At 43.3% G+C, this 18,957-nt stretch overlaps 1 protein-coding gene across 6 annotated transcripts in view; it reads left to right on the forward strand.

Moving 5' to 3' along the window:
- CEP128 (centrosomal protein 128) overlaps nucleotides 1–18,957 on the forward strand; it is a 190,556-nt gene that overhangs the window by 27,400 nt on the left and 144,199 nt on the right. For all 6 annotated transcript variants that reach the window (XM_077925062.1, XM_028718307.2, XM_028718298.2 and 3 more), the window contains exons 9-12: nucleotides 4,433–4,519; nucleotides 6,480–6,554; nucleotides 8,721–8,853; nucleotides 10,916–11,076. In XM_077925062.1, the coding sequence (XP_077781188.1) occupies nucleotides 4,433–4,519; nucleotides 6,480–6,554; nucleotides 8,721–8,853; nucleotides 10,916–11,076 (456 nt within the window). The remainder of the gene's footprint in view (nucleotides 1–4,432; nucleotides 4,520–6,479; nucleotides 6,555–8,720; nucleotides 8,854–10,915; nucleotides 11,077–18,957) is intronic.

Consider the following 18,957-nt stretch of genomic DNA (forward strand, 5'->3'; position numbering starts at 1 on the left):
GATCTTCCTTCTCATGGACCTTTGATGCTGTCAGAAGTGTTTTTGAGAGTCCACGTTTTGAATAACAGCTAAATTGCACTTATCTGCCTGTTTGACACTCCTGAAGAAGGTTGGTCAGGCGAGTCTTCCTGCCGCAGAAATGGTGCTTATTCTTCCTTGGGAAGGATTCTCTTTCTCCTTCTTCTGTATATTTGGCATCTCTGGCTTTAATAGCACCATCCATCAATTTACTTGTGATTCATGTTTGGCTGATGGGTCTGCAATTTCCCAGGCTTAGGAGAAGAAAAGCTTCTTATTACATGCATGTCTTGAGGATAACCCTATTTAACAATTACTGTGCCTGTAGTACGCACCTTCTTATTTATTCTTCCATAACTTTTAATTAGAGAAATATAGCAGCAAACACAATTGCTCTTGACACCATATGACACTGACTTTGTAATTGCTGTAGCTCTTATCTGAACTCGATTTGTCACTCCACAGCATTATCGTAGTTTACTTAGATAGTTGGCTCTTTGGGGGAAAGTGTCTGTCATTAACATTGGGTGTGTGGTTTTTTTTATAAATAAGTTTTAAGTGTTATGCTCTTTACAACACTTAGGGTAATCATAAAGGACTGTTTTCCTCTATCCAGATGATCACATTTAAGAAATTAAATAGAAACCTGAACAATGGGCTGATTCCCCTCCTTGGTAAATATGGGCTGGGATCCAAAGCGCCACTTTAGGCATTCCCACAAGCTTGAGCACGCCTGGTAGGGTTTTCTATCACAGACTGCTTTTGAAAGTCTCTTTGGTTTCAAAAGCAGCTTGCTGTGTATGGCGGGTGTCTGCTGTTTTGAGAAACACAAATCCAAAGCCCCTCCTTCTGATCATGCAGAACCAGTTGTGTGGGTCTTTGGAACACCCCCTTGGTCCAGTAGGAGGCTGGCAGCATGCTCCCTTGGTTATTCAGCTTTGGGAACTTCTGAATAGGCAAGGCTAGGCAGTGGCCCCTAGTCGGAATTAAGATTGCTGGAAGAAATATCAACAACCTCAGATATGCAGATGACACAACATGGATGGCAGAAAGTGAGGAGGAATTAAAGAACCTTTTAATGAGGGTGAAAGAGGAGAGCGCAAAATATGGTTTGAAGCTCAACTTCAAAAAAACGAAGATCATGGCCACTGGTCCCATCACCTCCTGGCAAATAGAAGGGGAAGAAATGGAGGCAGTGAGAGATTTTACTTTCTAGGGCTCCATGATCACTGCAGATGGTGACAGCAGCCACGAAATTAAAAGACGCCTGCTTCTTGGGAGAAAAGCAATGATAAACCTAGACAGCATCTTAAAAAGCAGAGACATCACCTTGCCAACAAAGGTCCGTATAGTTAAAGCTATGGTTTTCCCAGTAGTGATGTATGGAAGTGAGAGCTGGACCATAAAGAAGGCTGATCGCCGAAGAATTGATGATTTTGAATTATGGTGCTGGAGGAGACTCTTGAGAGTCCCATGGACTGCAAGAAGATCAAAGCTATCAATTCTGAAGGAAATCAGCCTTGAGTGCTCACTGGAACGACAGATCATGAAGCTGAGGCTCCAATACTTTGGCCACCTCATGAGAAGAGAAGACTCCTTGGAAAAGACCCTGATGTTGGGAAAGATGGAGGGCACAAGGAGAAGGGGACGACAGAGGACGAGATGGTTGGATAGTGTTCTCGAAGCTACCAGCATGAATTTGACCAAACTGCAGGAGGCAGTGGAAGACAGGAGTGCCTGACGTACTCTGGTCCATGGGGTCACGAAGAGCTGGACACGACTAAACGGCTAAACAACAACAAAGGCAGTGGCCTGGTTTGGACATGCAGCTCTTGGGTTAGATCTCTGGGACCTGTGCCAGCTTTGTGCCTGCAGACTCCGACATATGCTACTGCCAGCTCTCATAGTTCAGTGGTGGAGAATCTGCTTTGCAGGCAAAAAGTCTTTGGTTCAATCCCCAATATCTCCAGGCAGGATTGGGAATGGTTTCCCGTGTGAAAACTTGGAGAGAGCTAGATGGACCAGGGGTCTGACTCGATATAAGGCGGTTTCCATTGTTTTCCTCCCTTCTCCGCACACTGCAATTAACCCAGGAAATCCAATCAATGATTGTTTCCTGTTAAATCCAAACTCAAAACCTTTGATTATTAAGTTGGGAACGAGCTAGGATCTTCAACCATAGTCTGAAGTCAGTTCTTTATTTCTGTTAGGTCACAAGTAACTGATGCAAGTATGCTATTGGCAGAGCAGTCTAGGCAAAATAGGTTTGATTTACCTGCAGGCATGGTATGTGAGAGACTCTGCATTTTCCTTGGTTCTGAAAATTTCCTTTCGTGTGTGTGTATGTGCTGTTTAGTCATATACCTGCTTTTCGTAAAACCAATACAGTTATGGACTATTTATTTTTACTGTACCTGGAAAATAAAATGGAATGGCTTATTTGAAATACCAGTGGGGTGAGAGATTGCTTTTTTATTTCATGTTATTGCTGCTTAATGGCCTAAATATCCTTCAGTGCTGCTTTGATAAGCTGAGGTTGGCATATTGATTTCCAAGACTGAGTTAAGATGTCTTAATGATAAGATGCCTAATTCCTATTCTGTGTTAGCGAAATCTTTCGCGGTTACTTATTGCTTCTAGTTTTTCTGTGCTAGTATAGCTGACATTGTGGAGCCAGTATGCAAGGCGTCTCCAAGCTGCATACATTCCTTTGTGAGGTAAATGCACCAGGAAACTGCCTTAGACCAGGTACAGATTATTTGCCTACATTGCCAGAATTGTCTTCTCTACCTAGTGATAGTACTTGGAGGGCCTAAACTTCTCTAAGTTTTAAACTGTTTTAAACTGTTTAATTCTAGTTAAACCTGGGTTACTTCGAACCCTTTATTCTACTACATTTTGGTGCTCATCTGTGCTGCTTAAGAATCATGCAAGGAGCTCAGTTATTGGTTAAATATTCTGAAATGTCCTTCCGATAGGCTTAAGTTGGGCTTCTTGGGCTGGAGCCAATGAGATTGCCCTACCCTGTTGTACACATAGCCATGCTGACAAGGGGACTTCCTAGATTTGTCTGCAACTATACAGCCTGCCGGGATGCGGGTGGCGCTGTGGGTAAAAGCCTCAGCGCCTAGGACTTGCTGATCGAAAGGTCGGCGGTTCGAATCCCCGCGGCGGGGTGCGCTCCCATTGCTTGGTCCCAGCGCCTGCCAACCTAGCAGTTCGAAAGCACCCCCGGGTGCAAGTAGATAAATAGGGACCGCTTTCTAGCGGGAAGGTAAACGGCGTTTCTGTGTGCGGCTCTGGCTCACCAGAGCAGCGATGTCACGCTGGCCACGTGACCCGGAAGTGTCTCCGGATAGCGCTGGCCCCCGGCCTCTTGAGTGAGATGGGCGCACAACCCCAGAGTCTGGCAAGACTGGCCCGTACGGGCAGGGGTACCTTTACCTTTACCTTTATACAGCCTGCCTCCTGCCTGATGGCCCCATTACTTATCACTTCCAGCAATGCTGGGTAGACATATCAAGTGGAAGTGCAATGCTTTTGTCAGATAAGGTAACGGTAAAGGTAAAGAACCCCTGGACGGTTAAGTCCAGTTAAAGGCGGCTATGGGGTTTGGCACTCATCTCGCTTCAGGCCAAGGGAGCCGGCGTTTGTCCGCAGACAGATTTCTGGGTTATGTGGCCAGCATGACTAAACCGCTTCTGGCACAACGGGACACCATGACAAGTGCTAGAGCGCACGGAGATGCCGTTTACCTTCCCGCCGCAGCAGTACCTATTTATCTACTTGCACTGGTGTGCTTTCGAACTGCTTGGTTGGCAGGAGCTGGAACAGAGGAATGGGAGCTCAACCCACCGGAAGGATTTAAACCACACGCGGCCGACCTTCTGATCGGCAAGTCAAAGAGGCTCGTTGGCTTAGACCACAGTGCCACCTGATGGGTGACTTCCGACTGAGTGGCAGAAGAGGGCTGTTTAACCCTTTCCATCCTAGCTATCTGTATACTGAAAATTTTTCCACACACCCCACTGTTTTTCTCCCCAAGAGGTAAAAGATAGGGGATCTTATATATCTTTTGAGAGTTAAAATAGGTGTGGGAGTTTATGATTTTGAACATACATCCAGCTTGGGAAAGGGTTAAACATCCTGTGTCTTGAAGGGAGAGTTGAGGCAGGCTGAGGCTCAGCTTGCTTATTGGGGTATGGAAGCTAATGGATTGCAAGGTAACAAGCTTACTTGTGGACACTATGCATTCGATACATCTATTTATAGCTTTGCACGATATAATCTCACACACCAGTGTGTTCTGCTGTGTTTGTGCATGTGTAAATAATACAAATGTCAGCATATTTTATAAATTAAGGCTTTGATGGTTTTGCAAAAAGGAAACAAATTCCCATTTTCTTCCTTCAAGGCTTTAAAACAACAAGATGCTAAAGCTAATGAAGTGGAAACTGTCTTGAAGAATAAAGTACTGAAAATGGAGGGTGAAAAAAACAAAGTAAGTTGTTGGTTTTTTAAAAAAATGTTCATGGTGTAGTATCTTCATGTTGCAATTGATGCAGTGACTTTTGCACCCATGCTTTAAAAATATGAAGTACAGTGGTACCTCTGGTTAAGTACTTAATTCCTTCCAGAGGTCCGTACTTAACCTGAAACTGTTCTTAACCTGAAGCACCATTTTAGCTAATGGGGCCTCCTGCTGCCGCTACGCCGCCAGAGCACAATTTCTGTTCTCATCCTGAAGCAAAGTTCTTAACCTGAAGCACTATTTCTGGGTTAGCGGAGTCTGTAACCTGAAGCGTATGTAACCTGAGGTACCACTGTATGTTTGCTTTAACATATAATAGCAGGTATCAGCATCAAACTCTCTGCCTTTCATGGTAAGATGTCCAGCTTCTTTTCAGTGGCACATTCCCAGATTGTACTGCTCCTTCCAAGGTGACCTACATCAAGAATAATTAAGCCTGTAAAAACAGGAAGGCGTCATTGAGGCCCATGCAGATAAATTTGGCCCTTAACAACAGTTAAAACACTCACTGCTATTAAAACTAGGGGGTAGGAGAAGAAACCAATAAAACAAATGCAACAAAAAAGCAAGAATTAAAATGCGGCAAAAGCTTGGTGAAATAAAAATGCCTTCATCACCTGCTGAACTAACCTCCCTTCAGAGGGATTTTCACAACTGGGGAGCCATCACTTAAAAGATCCTCTATTGGGTCCTTGCCAAACATACCTTTCTTCTGAATTATTATTCTTTGAATTATTATTAGGCAGCAGTAGCTGGTGGCGCAGTGGTGCACGCTGGGTGGCATTGTTCATCTGGCTTCCCAGTTCCGAACTTGTGTGGAACTTGGCAGGGTAACTGGCTCATAACTTCCAGAGGCCTTGCATTCAGCATTGGGGACCCAATCCTGTGGCCCTCCCTTTTGGCTGAGAATAATCAGGTCCCCTCCCTGCTTAATTTCAGGCACTTGACTAAGACGTCTCTATTTTAGCAGGCCTTATAAGGTAGTTTTCTGTTTGTATGATGGCCTTTCTTATTCTGTGTTCGTGTGTGTGCATAAAACACATTTGATTCACACTGCTTAGGAATTCAAAATAGTAAGCATTATAGAAATACCTTAGATAAATAAATAGGAACCAGATTTGTTGCATCACGCCTGCACTGCACCAAGCTCCCCACCCCTTTCCCCTCTCGGTAGAAGGCAACCCCACTCAGCATTGGGAAGCAGGACCACACTGCCCCTGTTATGCTGCCAACTGCTACTGTCATGCAAGTTAACACAGGAGGAGAAGGTCCTTGAAATATCCTGGTCCTAGGATGTTTGGAGCTTTATATGTAATAACTAGGATTTTGAGTTAGGCCTGGACTCAAACCGAGTGGTGTGGTCAGGAAAGCCAAGTACCAGAAATTATTCTGGCTGCTGCATTTCGCAGCAGCTTCACTTTCCTAACCCTTTCAAGGGCTAATATAACTATAACTAAGAGGGTATTTGTTGTTCTTTCAAGAACTTGCGTTCAGTTTTGAGTTAATCACAGACATCTGCAATACCCATTCTTCATTCTGGCTTGAAATTCTTTTTTTAATGTGCCTTTGGGTTTTTACTTTTTTTCCTTCTCAATCTGGGATTTCTGGTTATTATGAGTCAAACAACCTTTCAAAGTGCTCTGTTTTGCTACCTTGAAAGGGGAGCCCATCTAGAGTATGAGGGAGATAACACGTGCAACTCAGTTACATAACGTAGTTTTTAGGAGAGGAAGAAATGCATGTATTTGTAAACAGATCGTTTGATCTAAGGAACCATTGGGATAATAGGCATTTGGCGAGCTTAGCAAAGTGTTGCATAGGAAATGAGCGTTCAGCAGACTTCTGGGTATATTAAATATTGTAGCTAAATAATTCATGACATTACTAGCAGTGGAATGATTTTTTTGTCACTCTTTCTAATCCGAATAAGCTTGAACAAGATTTGGAGCAGTCCCGGAGGAAACTGGATCAGTCGGAAAACAGCAGAGAGGTTCTTCTCCACCAGGTAACCACTTTCCTGTGTAAAAACCTGTCTCCGTTCACAGTAGGCAGTGCTCTTAAAACTTTCTATCAAATAGTGCAGTAGGAAGTTAGAAATAAGTATGATAAGAAACCAGTCACAAAAGTGCATACCAAGCTCTATTACAGAATAATAGTTTATTAATCTGGTTCTCACATGGCGCTAAGCTTAGTGCAGATGTGTAAGCCTCCGGAGAGGAGATGGTGCTTTGCTCCAGTCCAGTCATTGTGCTGCTGTGGTAAACTGTGGTTTGCCTTAGCATGTTGTCCAGACTCAAGCTCCCGGTCTAGCCCTCCCTGGAGAAACTATGAGCCGTAAACCAAAGGCAAGTCTTGGTTTCAGCTCATGATTTGTCTGCATAGAGCAGAACTGCTACTCTGGGTTAAAACGACGTGCTAAGCCAAGCTGTGGTTTTGCTTAGTGCAGCAGCAAAGGAGTCCAGCATTTGCTCATTTGTGCTAAACCATGGTTTGACTTAGCGTAACACGCAAATGAGAGCAACATGAAGCTGTTTTGCCATAGTCAACTTAAGAAATGTAGCTGAAGCTGATTGGCTTGCTTATCTTGTGGCATGGCAGATTAATATAACGTTTTGCCTTTTGTATCCTGCTCACTCTAGTGAAAGAACACCTAGAATGCGTGTTTGTTTGGCTTTATAGCTATTTGGGGAATCTGAACCAGGTCTCCTGGGCCCAAGTTTAGCACTCTGTCTGCTGCACCACACTGGGTGGGTAGGGGAAGCTAGCACTTGAATATGTTGTATGAAAGCAGGAGGGGACAACAAGCTACATGATAGCATCAGCAGCTTGAAGGACTTACCTTATACTGTAGTTTTTCCACAGCTGGAATGTGCCTAGTGTTTGCTTTCAGGGATCGCTCTGCATTTGGATCTTACTCTGTTCTAATTGACGCTCTAGAAAATTAGTTCTGCAGACTCTGTCACGCCAAATAAGACGCTCCATAGCTGTTGTTTTTAGTTTGGTTAAAAATAAATTCTCACTTACACATTCACAGCTGCATACCTATGGATATGATGAAATAGATTACATGTTATATTTATGGTTTACTTTCTTTGAGTTTAAGGGTTGTTTAATGTTGTGATAGTATAAATTATTGGGCACATTTCAATATATTTTGAAAGAGCAGAGAAAGTAATTTACTAAAGATAGTGAAAAGAGCGATTGGATTCCTCTACCAGCAGCACCCCACCCTCCGTCCTGGAACTGCTTTACCTTGTTTTACTTTTGCACAAGCAAATTATAACTTTGCGAAAACAAATTGCCTTGAAGTGGCTAATCTCTCTGCTGGCCTCTAGCTGTATAATTTATTCAGAAGCAAAACCAGCTAGTCAAATAAACCTCTTTGTGTTTCATTGAGGCTCGGTTGGTGTGCTTGGTTTTGTAACAGCCCAGTTTTGCCCCATCTCGGTGTTGCAGTGCACAAAATTACACAAAATGCCCTCAGAGGGCAATGTGGGATTGTTATCCCCCATTCCATACATGCATAACCTGTGATGGAACCTGTGTGTGCTTGGGAACCTTTTGAGTAGGCAGGGTTTCTGATTGCATGTGGAGAGGTCCCTTGCATTTCCCCCCTTATTATTAATTCATTTAGATAACAATGTTTCTTTAATAATGGCAAAGCAGTTTACAAAAGACGAAATAAAATATAAAACAATTAAAACTAATAAAAGAACCAAAGCTGCTTAAATCCTCCAAAACAGCACATCAGTGTAGCTGCAGTGAGATAATACTCACTGGCAAAGCAGTATAGTGATTGATAAGATCAGATATCCCAGCGGCCTCCTTTCAACAACAGCATGAGGACCCAGGGGCCTGTGTGAAGAGGTATACCTTAAACAACTCCCCAAACTGAAAAAGCCAAAGACCAAGGCAGTTTGATAAAGAGGGAGCCGGGTGGGGATATCCTCTTGAATCTGAAGCTTCCATTTAAAACAGAGAAATCTCATGCTGCTTATGCTTGGCTCATTGCTAAGTATAGTGTATGGGTAATGGTCACATTTTGCTTTAGGATCTTTTAAAGAATTGATAATGTCAGTGAAAATATGCCTCCACAATTTATTGAAATTGGTTTCTGGTTTGTTAAAAAAGCTGGCACTTGTCTGTGTATATGTGTGTGTGTGTGTGTTAGATTGAGGATCTTCGTTCCCAACTCCTTAGAGCAGAAGAGGAACGACTGAATCTTCACCATCAAATATCTCAGGTTGCCATGCATCACCAGAGCCATCCAGCTGAGCAAAAGGATGACGGGAGGCGGCAAAGAGGTAACACTCTTTCCCCCATTACTATTCAGGACAGAAAAATAAGACCTTATAGTAACTATACCTTGAGGAAGACTCAGCGCTTGAAATGGCAAGTCTTGGTTTACTGAAAGCTGGAAATAACAGAGAACTGTGGGCAGAATCAAGTTGTGAACAAAAGCATATGTCTCAATGTCTGTTGTTCACAATCTCAGCACATTGAACCTCCTCCTCATCGTGACCGAAATAGACAAAAGTTAATCTAGAGATTTATGTGAAAGCAGTTGTGTAAATTAAATGTGAGCCATTATCGAAGCTGCAGTTTAGCAAACGCTAGGCAGTTCATATTTCATATCTTAAATTCTTGATCTAGCAAAAGCCTTGCTAATACATTTTTTGTTAGGTAGGCAGGCAACCAGCTAGGATCTGATTTCTTACAGGCTGCTGAAGGATTATGAATTAGATTTTGGGCTTGTCTTGTCCGAGGTGTAGGTCCCTGCTATCGTAATGAGCATGGTAGAAGTTGCACAGAGATAGCAGAGGCCGGCAGTAGTGTGTGAAAAATATTAGGAGCTAGATCTGGAGCATTCACTAGAAGTAATTGCATCAGTAGGGTCTGGAAGCAATCCACCGAAACCTACTGTTGTGTGCTAGCCATTCATTTTCAAAGGGCTAGTAGGGGAGCACTGTGTGGCAGTAAATGGAGGTTGCAAATCAGCTGTGCTCAGTGGAGCTCAGCTTTGGTCCCATGTGATGCAGAACAAATCAATACAGGTTGATCTCTAAATGTGCCCTGCTGGTATGCTTAAAACGGCTATAAATAGCAGTTGCATCCTCAAGCCTCAATATCCCTCGTATATCCTTTCCACTGTATGAATGGAGATGCTTCTAGCCAGGGTCCAGTGGCAGGCTTTCCTTCTTGAAACATGGCTATTTCTGTTACTTGGCACTGCTCTCACTCTGTCAGGGGAAACATGAGCATGGCTTACCTTCCTGACATGACGATGAATCTAATTTACCCAAGAATAATTAATAGGAAAGCCAAAGTATATATATTTTTTAAAAGTATTCTTCATATGCATTCAGAAAATGTCATAGAAAACCCATACACGATACTGTATTGTTTGGATACAGAATAAGTGAAATGGACCCTTTTCCAGGTAATGGAATTTGGGAAGGGCATTTCATTTGAATATTCTTGAAGGAAAACAGGACGGTGAAGAAGATGCAGTTATCTAACAGTATGGGATGCATGAAAATTCTCACGAACTATCAGATTGAGGCTGTTTCACATAATATTTTCTGCGGGGAAGTTCAGAAGGTGTTCAAACAAATAAAGAACAGAAAATACTTTTTTGATAATTTTTAACCCAACTCCTTTTTTAAAAGCAAAATTTTGCGTCAGATGACACATTTTTGTGTTTTATCTTTGTGGTCTGCTGCCAGTGTCTATAAGCAATGCCTGCCCAGAACCCGATGGAATCCCACTACTTTTTGGTCAAGGTGTGAACTGCCTTACTCTTCATCCCTCCCAAGAGTAATCCACAAGGCAGTGGAGGCAATAAGCTAATTCATGGAGGCCTGTGCTTGCCATGTCAGTCTCCTCATAGAATTGAAAAGAAATTTAAAGTTATTTAGTATTAACTCTAACTGAGCTATCTATCTTTCTGTTTATCTAACTATCGCCTTATCCTGTAGTCAAGGCCACCAATACTGCTGGTCGATAAACTTTGTTTTATGGGCTGATTTGATTTGTGAGAACAAGCATAGCTTCCTCTGAGCTCGAAGTCTTTCATCCTCATTTTGACATGGCCACAGTGAGGAGTTTTGAAGTCTTTGTTTCTATTTTTGCTTAGCTTCAGTTTGGTGTGTCATCTGAACCATGCAAGCTGTGGTTTACTTGTTTCCACTAAACATCGTTAAGCTTAACCACGGTTTAGGGTCTGGGCAATATGTGAAACTATGGTTAATCGAAACTGGAGTTCGCTGTTTCTGATTTTCCTGCAGCCATGTGTGTTTTATGTATGAGTGCATTTTTTGTTTGTTGTAATTTTTCTTATGCTAAATCCTGCCACGTTTGTTCCAGTGCTTGAGAGGTCTGATCCAGAGAAACAAGAGATGGAAAAGCAGATCTGGGAATTGAGAGCACAACTGAATCACAGTGCTGTTATGTCAGAGATAGAAGAGTTGAAGCGATGTCTAGAGCGCAAGGACAAAGAGAAAGCACAGCTTGGAATACAAATAGAGGTAAACATCTATTTAAATGATAAGCTTAGGTTCTACTACTTTTTGAGTTGCAATTTGTGGCTGAAGTGTGGCCACACAAATAGCATGTAAGCCTGTGCATGAACTGCAGGTGAGAGTTTATATAATGGAATTTCACCCCATGGCTTAACAAAGGAAAGGATTCCTATGCATGAAAACTGAAATGTCTGGGTGAAGGATAGGCTTGATCTCTTCTCCATCACATCTTATTTCTCCAGGAACATCTCAAATGTCAGCTTGAGTGTTGCAGTATGATTTGCAACTTCATCTGCCCTTTGTGAGAACTAATCTGAAGTTCTGATTTTCCTAAAGAGCTAGCAGTTGACAGCACCGCCTTTTGACTTCTCCCCCCACATGTTGGTGTGCGATGTAAATTGCCTTGCGTTGCATCAACACAAACAAAGCTGAACCTCTTATACTGCATTTTCCAATTCCGTAGTCAAACTAGTAGCCCATAATAATGCCAAATAAGAATGATTCTGTTTGTGAAAGGAACAGACGTATCGCAGTAGTCAGCAGATTTAGCTCATCTCTTCCTGTGTATGGAAACAGCCCAGATTTACCACACCATCAATCACATGGACATCATTCTCCCATTTTGTAGTTGCTGTAAAAGAAAGTGAATCTCTGTTGGTTGGAACCATTTGGATACACGCTGGTCCAGCCACACAGTCTAACCAAGCATTGCTGGATACCCGATTCCGAATTAAATTGATGTTTCGTTTGGCATCAACCTTGCACCCATCAACCAAGCGAAATGGAGGAGAGGCGGCCACCAGCTGATAGCCGATATCAATGACTTGTGCATTTACTGCATTTTTTTTCCAGTTTTCTTCTAAACCTGCCATGTGCTAGTTGCATAATGTTAGCACCAGTTGTTGCAGTAATGCTACTAAAAAGGCATTGTTGTTGTTCATGCAGCAAAGTGAGCATGCAAACAAACAAACAAATAAGGGGCGGGTGTTCTGGCTCAGCCATCCAACCAAGAAAAAAGACTTTGGCAATCTCCAATGTGTTTTGATTATGCATGATTTTGACTTTAGACGTGATCCACGGAACATACATCTAAAATCAGCAGGAGGATTCAAAATAGCATAGCTGTCAACTTTTCCCTTTTCTTGCGAGGAATCCTATGCGGAATAAGGGAATTTCCCTTAAAAACGGGAAACGTTGACAGCTATGAAATAGCAATAATAATAATAATAATAATAATAATAATAATAATAATAATAATAATAATTGTTTATACCTTGTCCATCTGGCTAGGTTTTCCCAGCCACTCTGGGTGGCTTCCAGGAAACGTCAAACATAAAAAAAATCCCGAGATTGCTCTGTCACTGCAAGCATTCCTTCCTTCCTTCCTTCCTTCCTTCCTTTCTTTCTTTCTTTCTTTCTTTCTTTCTTTCTTTCTTTCTTTCTTTCTTTCTTTCTTTCTTTCTAAGTTTTCCATGCTTTATTAAGTTTCATACATAACAAAAACAAACTTATATAAACCAAAAATGATCTTCTATAAGTAATCTTATGTAAATATACAAATAAAAATTGATCTACTCTTATACAGTCTCTTTTGTTCAACGTTCTTACTAAGGTGTGATAGACTTCCCATCAATTCCCGGTGCATTTAAAATTTCTAATATTGGATGTACATATGATTGTTACCTTCATCTTTTCATATTTTCTAATACATTCTTAAAACGTATCGTACCAATTTTCCTTATTTCTTTGTTATTATTTTATACAGTGGGCATTCCAATCACTTCAATCATTTCTGCTTGCCTGGTGGAATGCTTTCACCTCTTTTCCTTCCTTCCTCCTTAACGGTCTGGGGGTTCTTCTGACCACCCTGAGCCAATTTGGGGAAGTTGGGGTGCATGAAGGGAGCCCAGGGGTAAGAGGGAGAGAAGCCCCATTACTTTTGACCAGGCTGCTGCTAGCGGGACAAGTTTGTTGAATTCAACCATCCGTTTCAAATTCCAAAGTGTGGGCCTCAGAAGGAGAAATTTTCTTTGTTCTTATTATTTGCCCCTGGTACCTTATTTTACAAGTATATGAGTCAAGATGAAGTACCGTGCATTGATGCTGTGATATTTTCTGTGATCATAAACTTGGTAAGATACTGCTGGTGATGTGGACCTTCTCTAAAGCTAGTTAAGTTTTCTTTTTTTCTTTTTACATTGTGATTTTAAAAATACCCTTGAGCACAGCTGTTACTCTTTGAAGACCAGAATGCATTTTAATCAACTCTGAATAGCAGAAATGGGCAGCCATTAGAGCAGCACTATTTAATTTGGCATAACAGCACGTCTGAAAGTAATCCTTAATTTCTTGTAATAATTATGTAATCAGGATTGTATTGGAAGCTGCCAGCTTGCTCCGAGGAATGTTAAGGACAAACCAGAGTTCAGCAATCCCTTTGTCAACTTTAACTCGAACAAGAACTTATGAAATAGATGGCAAAATAAGTAGGAATCCATTCTGGATGCAAAGTGCTATTTGTTGTAAATCTGGTTGGTAGGCCTTTAATATTTTTTCAGAGTCATACTTTTCCTGCTTCCCATCGTAACTCAGTGGGAGAGACACTTGATTTCGTGCAGCAGGTCCCAGGTTCAGCCATTGGGATCGCCAGGTGTAGCTGGGAATGTCCCCTGCCTGAAATCCTGGAGAGGTGCTGCCGTTCATTGTGTAGATAATACTGAGTTAGATGGATCCAGCGGTCCAGATCTGCATAAGGCAACTTTCTGTGGGTGGAACGCAGTGTCACGTTTTCCCAACGCTTCTTCTGTTTGTGTAAGGATTGCAGATTTCCAGATGGATTGATGCCTCATCCGCTCCACTTCCCAGTGGGGAGCAATTGCAGTGGACCGCGTGGCCACCCACTCCCCACCGGGGGCGGGGGACTTTGTCCCCCGTTGCCTGAGGGATCCCGGCCACGTCAGAGCCCAGCCAGCCAACCCGCTGGTTAGGGGGGCGTGGCCGGGGCTGTTTAAACGGAGGAGCGAGCCAGAGGGCTTCCTCTTTGGCTCGCTTCTTCAATCACCTGCCCTCCCTCCCTATTTTGCAGGTTAGGCAATGGCCTTGCTATGGACTTCGGTTGGTCGCCTTGGTTGTCCGAGGGGCCTGGTAGGAATTTTTCCACTTGGCAAATTGGCACTGGCCACTTGGTTTTCGCCTACCTCGTAGCAATCGTCACAACTTTGTTAGGGTTGCGGTTAGGCATTGTTTGACCTTGTGTGAGAGAGGGGAGGTGTGGCCATCACATGGCCCTCCATGCTTAAGGGTATTCCGTTAAAGGAACCCGGGGGTGTTGATCTAGTCTGAAGCCCGGCTGGGGGGCTAAGGCCTTGACACGACCCCGACGGGAACACCGGGGGAGCTTGAGTTGGTTCGCATCGACAGGGCTCCCCCTACCGGTGGCTTACCCTTACTGGACTTCCTGCACAATGGGCAGGAGTTAGATATAGTCAGGTCCAAGCAATGCCTAAGCCAATACCGCTCACATTCTGTAATTTCAATAAAGTTGTGGCCAAAATTTGCCCAATAACTTAAACCTGATATTCGTGTCCTTGTGTGAGTTATTTCCAATGAGGGAGTGGCTGCGGGGTCTTGACACGCAACTTTCCTCCCTCTGTGTGTTGTTTTTGGGGTTCTCCTGAACACCCCAAGCTAATTTGGGGAGGAGAAGGAGGGAAAGCTGAATTGCACAAGCCGAAGTCATTGCACATGACTTCTGCTGACAGCTGGTCAGGTGAACCTGCCCTATGTTTCTATGCTTAAAATGGAGTATAATATCATACTAATACTTTGTTCTCCATTTAAAAAAAATCTAATATCTCTTATTTTACCATAGTGACCTTTGGATATAACAAGAGTGCCAAATAAAGTAGTATGTGCAAGGGAAGCAAACTTTGCTTTTTAAGAATTTAATTCTGCGGCAGATCACTTCCTAGATGCCAAACAGTTTCCAGGAATCCAACTGTTCTGCTTAATAAAAAATATACATATTGATAGAACAAGGTTAAAAGAGCCTGCTTTTGGTATGTTTAAAATCCAGAGGCTTAGAGGTCTGTCTCACAAGAACAAATCGTATAATACACATTTTACTTCCTGCTGTTACCCTCTAAGGGAGGTGGCAGCAGCTGCAGGAGGTGAAAAGGAAATGGATTATTTCCCTCTTGATGCGACATTAAGCCGCAAAAGGCTGTGAACTTGAAAACTACAGTAGTAAAACAGCATTCCATCAGATCTGTTCTTTATAGTACTACTTCCAGCTGCAAATCTAATACGGGTCTGTGCTTTTTCCAGATGGTTTTGGACAGGCTTGTTTCAGAAGAGCAAAGTTGCCTTATGGTGATAGGGGAGGGAAGTAGCATCTATCTGCCTCTGAAGTGCATGAGCGATGCACTTCCTTTGATTATCGTTTTGTCATTACACAGGATGTGTAGTAGATTTAAAACCAAGATTCTCTGGAGTCTGTGGGCTGCGTGCGCGCACACACACTTCTCTCAACATGCATTCAACCACAGCCCATCATCTGCATGGAGCTTCCTGGCAGCTGCTAATGATGATTGACAGTACTCTATCATTTACATGTGAGCAGCATAACCTGCCCCCGGAAGACAAGTTTATACAGAGTGTGACCCATGTGATCAATGTCCTGTGCAGGTGCCGTTAACAAAGACTTCCTTGATAGCAATGGTTGAAAAAAAACTGCCGCGCATTGCAGGTTACAAAGGTATAGTCAATAAAGTTGTGTATTTTTTCGCAGACACTGGGAATAGCTGCTGGGGTCAGTCATTTTGGTATTTTCGTGTGTATATGCCTGCCTGCATGCAAAAGGTGTGTGTGTGGGGGGGGGAATCTCCACTTCTGAGAGGAGGTGTGCAGGCAACGGTGCTAATAGATTTAAAGGACTCTTGCACTGTTTCCATCACTGCCCTCTTAGGGTTTCCAAATAATTTCTCCCTTCCAACAACCTTCCTTTGTTTTCTAGAATCATAGAATTGTGGAGTTGAAGGGACCCTGAGGATCATCTAGTCCAGGGGTCTGCAACCCGCGGCTCCGGAGCCGCATGTGGCTCTTTTACACCTTTGCCGCGGCTCCGGGGCGGATACTAGCGAGGGGAGGAGGCGCATTGTGCGCCCCAACACTCCCCACTGTGGCGCGCGCTGTACTGGCTGTGACGTCGCATGGGGGCGGTGCGTGCATTAGTCACGCACCGTCCCGACGTCACGTCCCCACCGCTGTCAGATCGCGGCTCCGGAGATATATTCGTTTTAAATGTCGCAATGGTTTTGCGGCTCCCAGTTGTTGTTTTTCTTCGGAAACGGGTCCAAGTGGCTCTTTTTGTCTTAAAGGTTGCAGACCCCTGATCTAGTCCAACCCCCTCTAATGCAAGAACATGCAGCTGTCCCATACGGGGAGCGAACTTGCAACCTTGGTGTTATCACAGCACCACGCTCTAACCAACTGAGCTATCCAGTTTGCTTTGCTCCCACAAATTTTGCCCCACACCTATTCTGAGCCGAAATCTGTCCTATGTTCTCAGTCAGCAAACGGGGTGGATTTCTGTTCATTTTCTCATGCTGTGGAGAATGAAATCAGAAATTATTTTCAAGAGTGCTATGATAATTTTGAAAACTCAACTGCACTTTGGGTAATCCTGCATCCCAGTGTTCATAATCGTACATTGCTTTACGAATGCAAACGTTTAATATTTTAAAATGGCAGCTAGCATGGGAAATCTCATTATGTTCTGTAAATGATGGAACTGTTGACAAGATGGCTTCAGATCCCCCTTTCTCTTGTGGGAACACCTTCATAATCTTAGAATAGTTTATTCTGTACAGGTTGGGTGGGGGAGACTTTCCTATTTAAGATGAGCTGGAAAAATACTGCAGTATGGAAAAGTACATATTTCATAAAGTGGTGGGCCCCCCCGCCCCCTTGCCAGTGAAAAGCTAGGATTGGCTTGAGCTGAGCTTCCAGCGTAGAACAAAGGATTGTTTTCTGGCACGCTGGTGTTCCATTATGTCATCTATGGACCATATAGGGCATGGCAGAATTACTTTATTAAGTATAATACCGTAAATATTTCCAAAGGGATTTAGGTTTCTGGAAATACCTTTTCCTAAGCAAAGTTCATGGGTTGTTCCACCACACCCGCTTCCTATGATAGAGCTAACCTTTATTTTTTGAATTCTTCAAGAACGAAAGTTAGAAGGCGAATGCTTCAAAAATGTGTGCACAGCAGAGGCATCAAGTTGAAATTCTCCACAGCTGAATACTTCCCACCCCTCTTTCAAGCTCTGTATTTGAATTCCCTTCTACTCCAGCAGAATTATAAACGTTCAGGTGCTACAGACTTTAGCCATGAGTCTCTTGTCAAGTAAATAACTGCTCCTATCAGCTTTAACACCAACAATTACTTGTTTGGGGGGTCACTGCCAATTCTAAAACGTCAGTTAAAATTAACCACAGCAAGTGCAGTGTTGTGGATAGACGTTTGAAGTCAGACCAGGGGGACACTATTCAAATCCCTGCTCAGCCATAAAGCATGTTGGCCCAAGGTCACCCCTTATCTCTTAAGCCTTCTACCTCACAAGGTTGTTGTGAGATAAAAATGGGACAAGAAGCCATGCAGGCTTCCCTCAGCCCCTAGATGGGAAGGCAGGATAAAAATGTAATAAATATTAAATAATGATAACCAACAGGATGAATTCCCAGACCATATGGATTCAAAATAACCGGAATAAAATTCCTGTGCAGCAATTACCGTATTTTTCGCACCATAGGGCGCACCTAGTTTTTAGACGGGGAAATCAATGAAAAAAATCTTTTCCCCCCCAGCCCCAAAGAGCAGCGTACAGGCTGCCCACAACCTCTCCCTGCCAGAGGGGTTGCGTGTGGCTATGGCACAAGCCAAGGCAGCCAGCGGGATCCATCCCGCTGGCTGCTTTGGCTTCCTCTTTAGCCCCTCTTTAGCCCTTCTCCTCCCGGGAGAAGCTGTGCGGGGCTAAAGAAGCCATAACCCCGTGCAGCTTCTCCCTGCCGGAGGGGTTGCGCGCGGCTATGGAACAAGCCAAGGCAGCCAGCGGGATGGATTCCGCTGGCTGCTTTGGCTTCCTCTTTAGCCCCATGCAACCTCTCCCTCCCGGGAGAAGCTGCGCGGGGCTAAAGAAGCCATAGCCCCGTGCAGCCTCTCCCTGCCATTGGGGTTGCGCGCGGCTATGGCACAAGCCTGCATTCGCTCCATAGGACGCACACACATTTCCCCTCAATTTTTGGAGGGGAAAAACTGCGTCCAATGGAGCGAAAAATACGGTATACAGAAAGGGCAGGCAGTACAACTATTGATGCCTTTTTGAGAGCTTCTAATTTTGCTTTATTCTATGAACTTCTATTGAACTATACAAAGCAACTTTGTGATACTTGTTGGCGGGAGGGGGAAGAATAGAGAGATATTTTACAATTGGCAATAAAAAAGGTAATTTAGCTTGCACTAATGTACCTTTCAAAAGTTACCTAGACCTTAAATTGGAGGACTCACTGTACATACAAAATACACTCATTCTCTTATTTTAAACCCACGATGAACCTCATTAACCTTCATAAGCTATTTGTATTCATAAGAATTCCTAGTATTCTCTCATCAGTGGTTGTTGCTGATTTAATCCGTTTCTTTTCCATCATCTTGGATTCATCTGAACAGGAAATAAGCCCGTAGTTGACTTTTGCCTAATTTGAAGAAGCTTTAGGAGTGAAATAACAAAGTGTTTAAATTAACTGAAAGAGGTAGTAATTGAAGGAGGTTGTATGACTGCGTATTACTAAAAAGTGGTAGATAGCCAAACCTTATGGGACGTC

Source organism: Podarcis muralis, chromosome 1, assembly GCF_964188315.1.
Source record: "Podarcis muralis chromosome 1, rPodMur119.hap1.1, whole genome shotgun sequence".
Taxonomy (NCBI): domain Eukaryota; kingdom Metazoa; phylum Chordata; class Lepidosauria; order Squamata; family Lacertidae; genus Podarcis; species Podarcis muralis.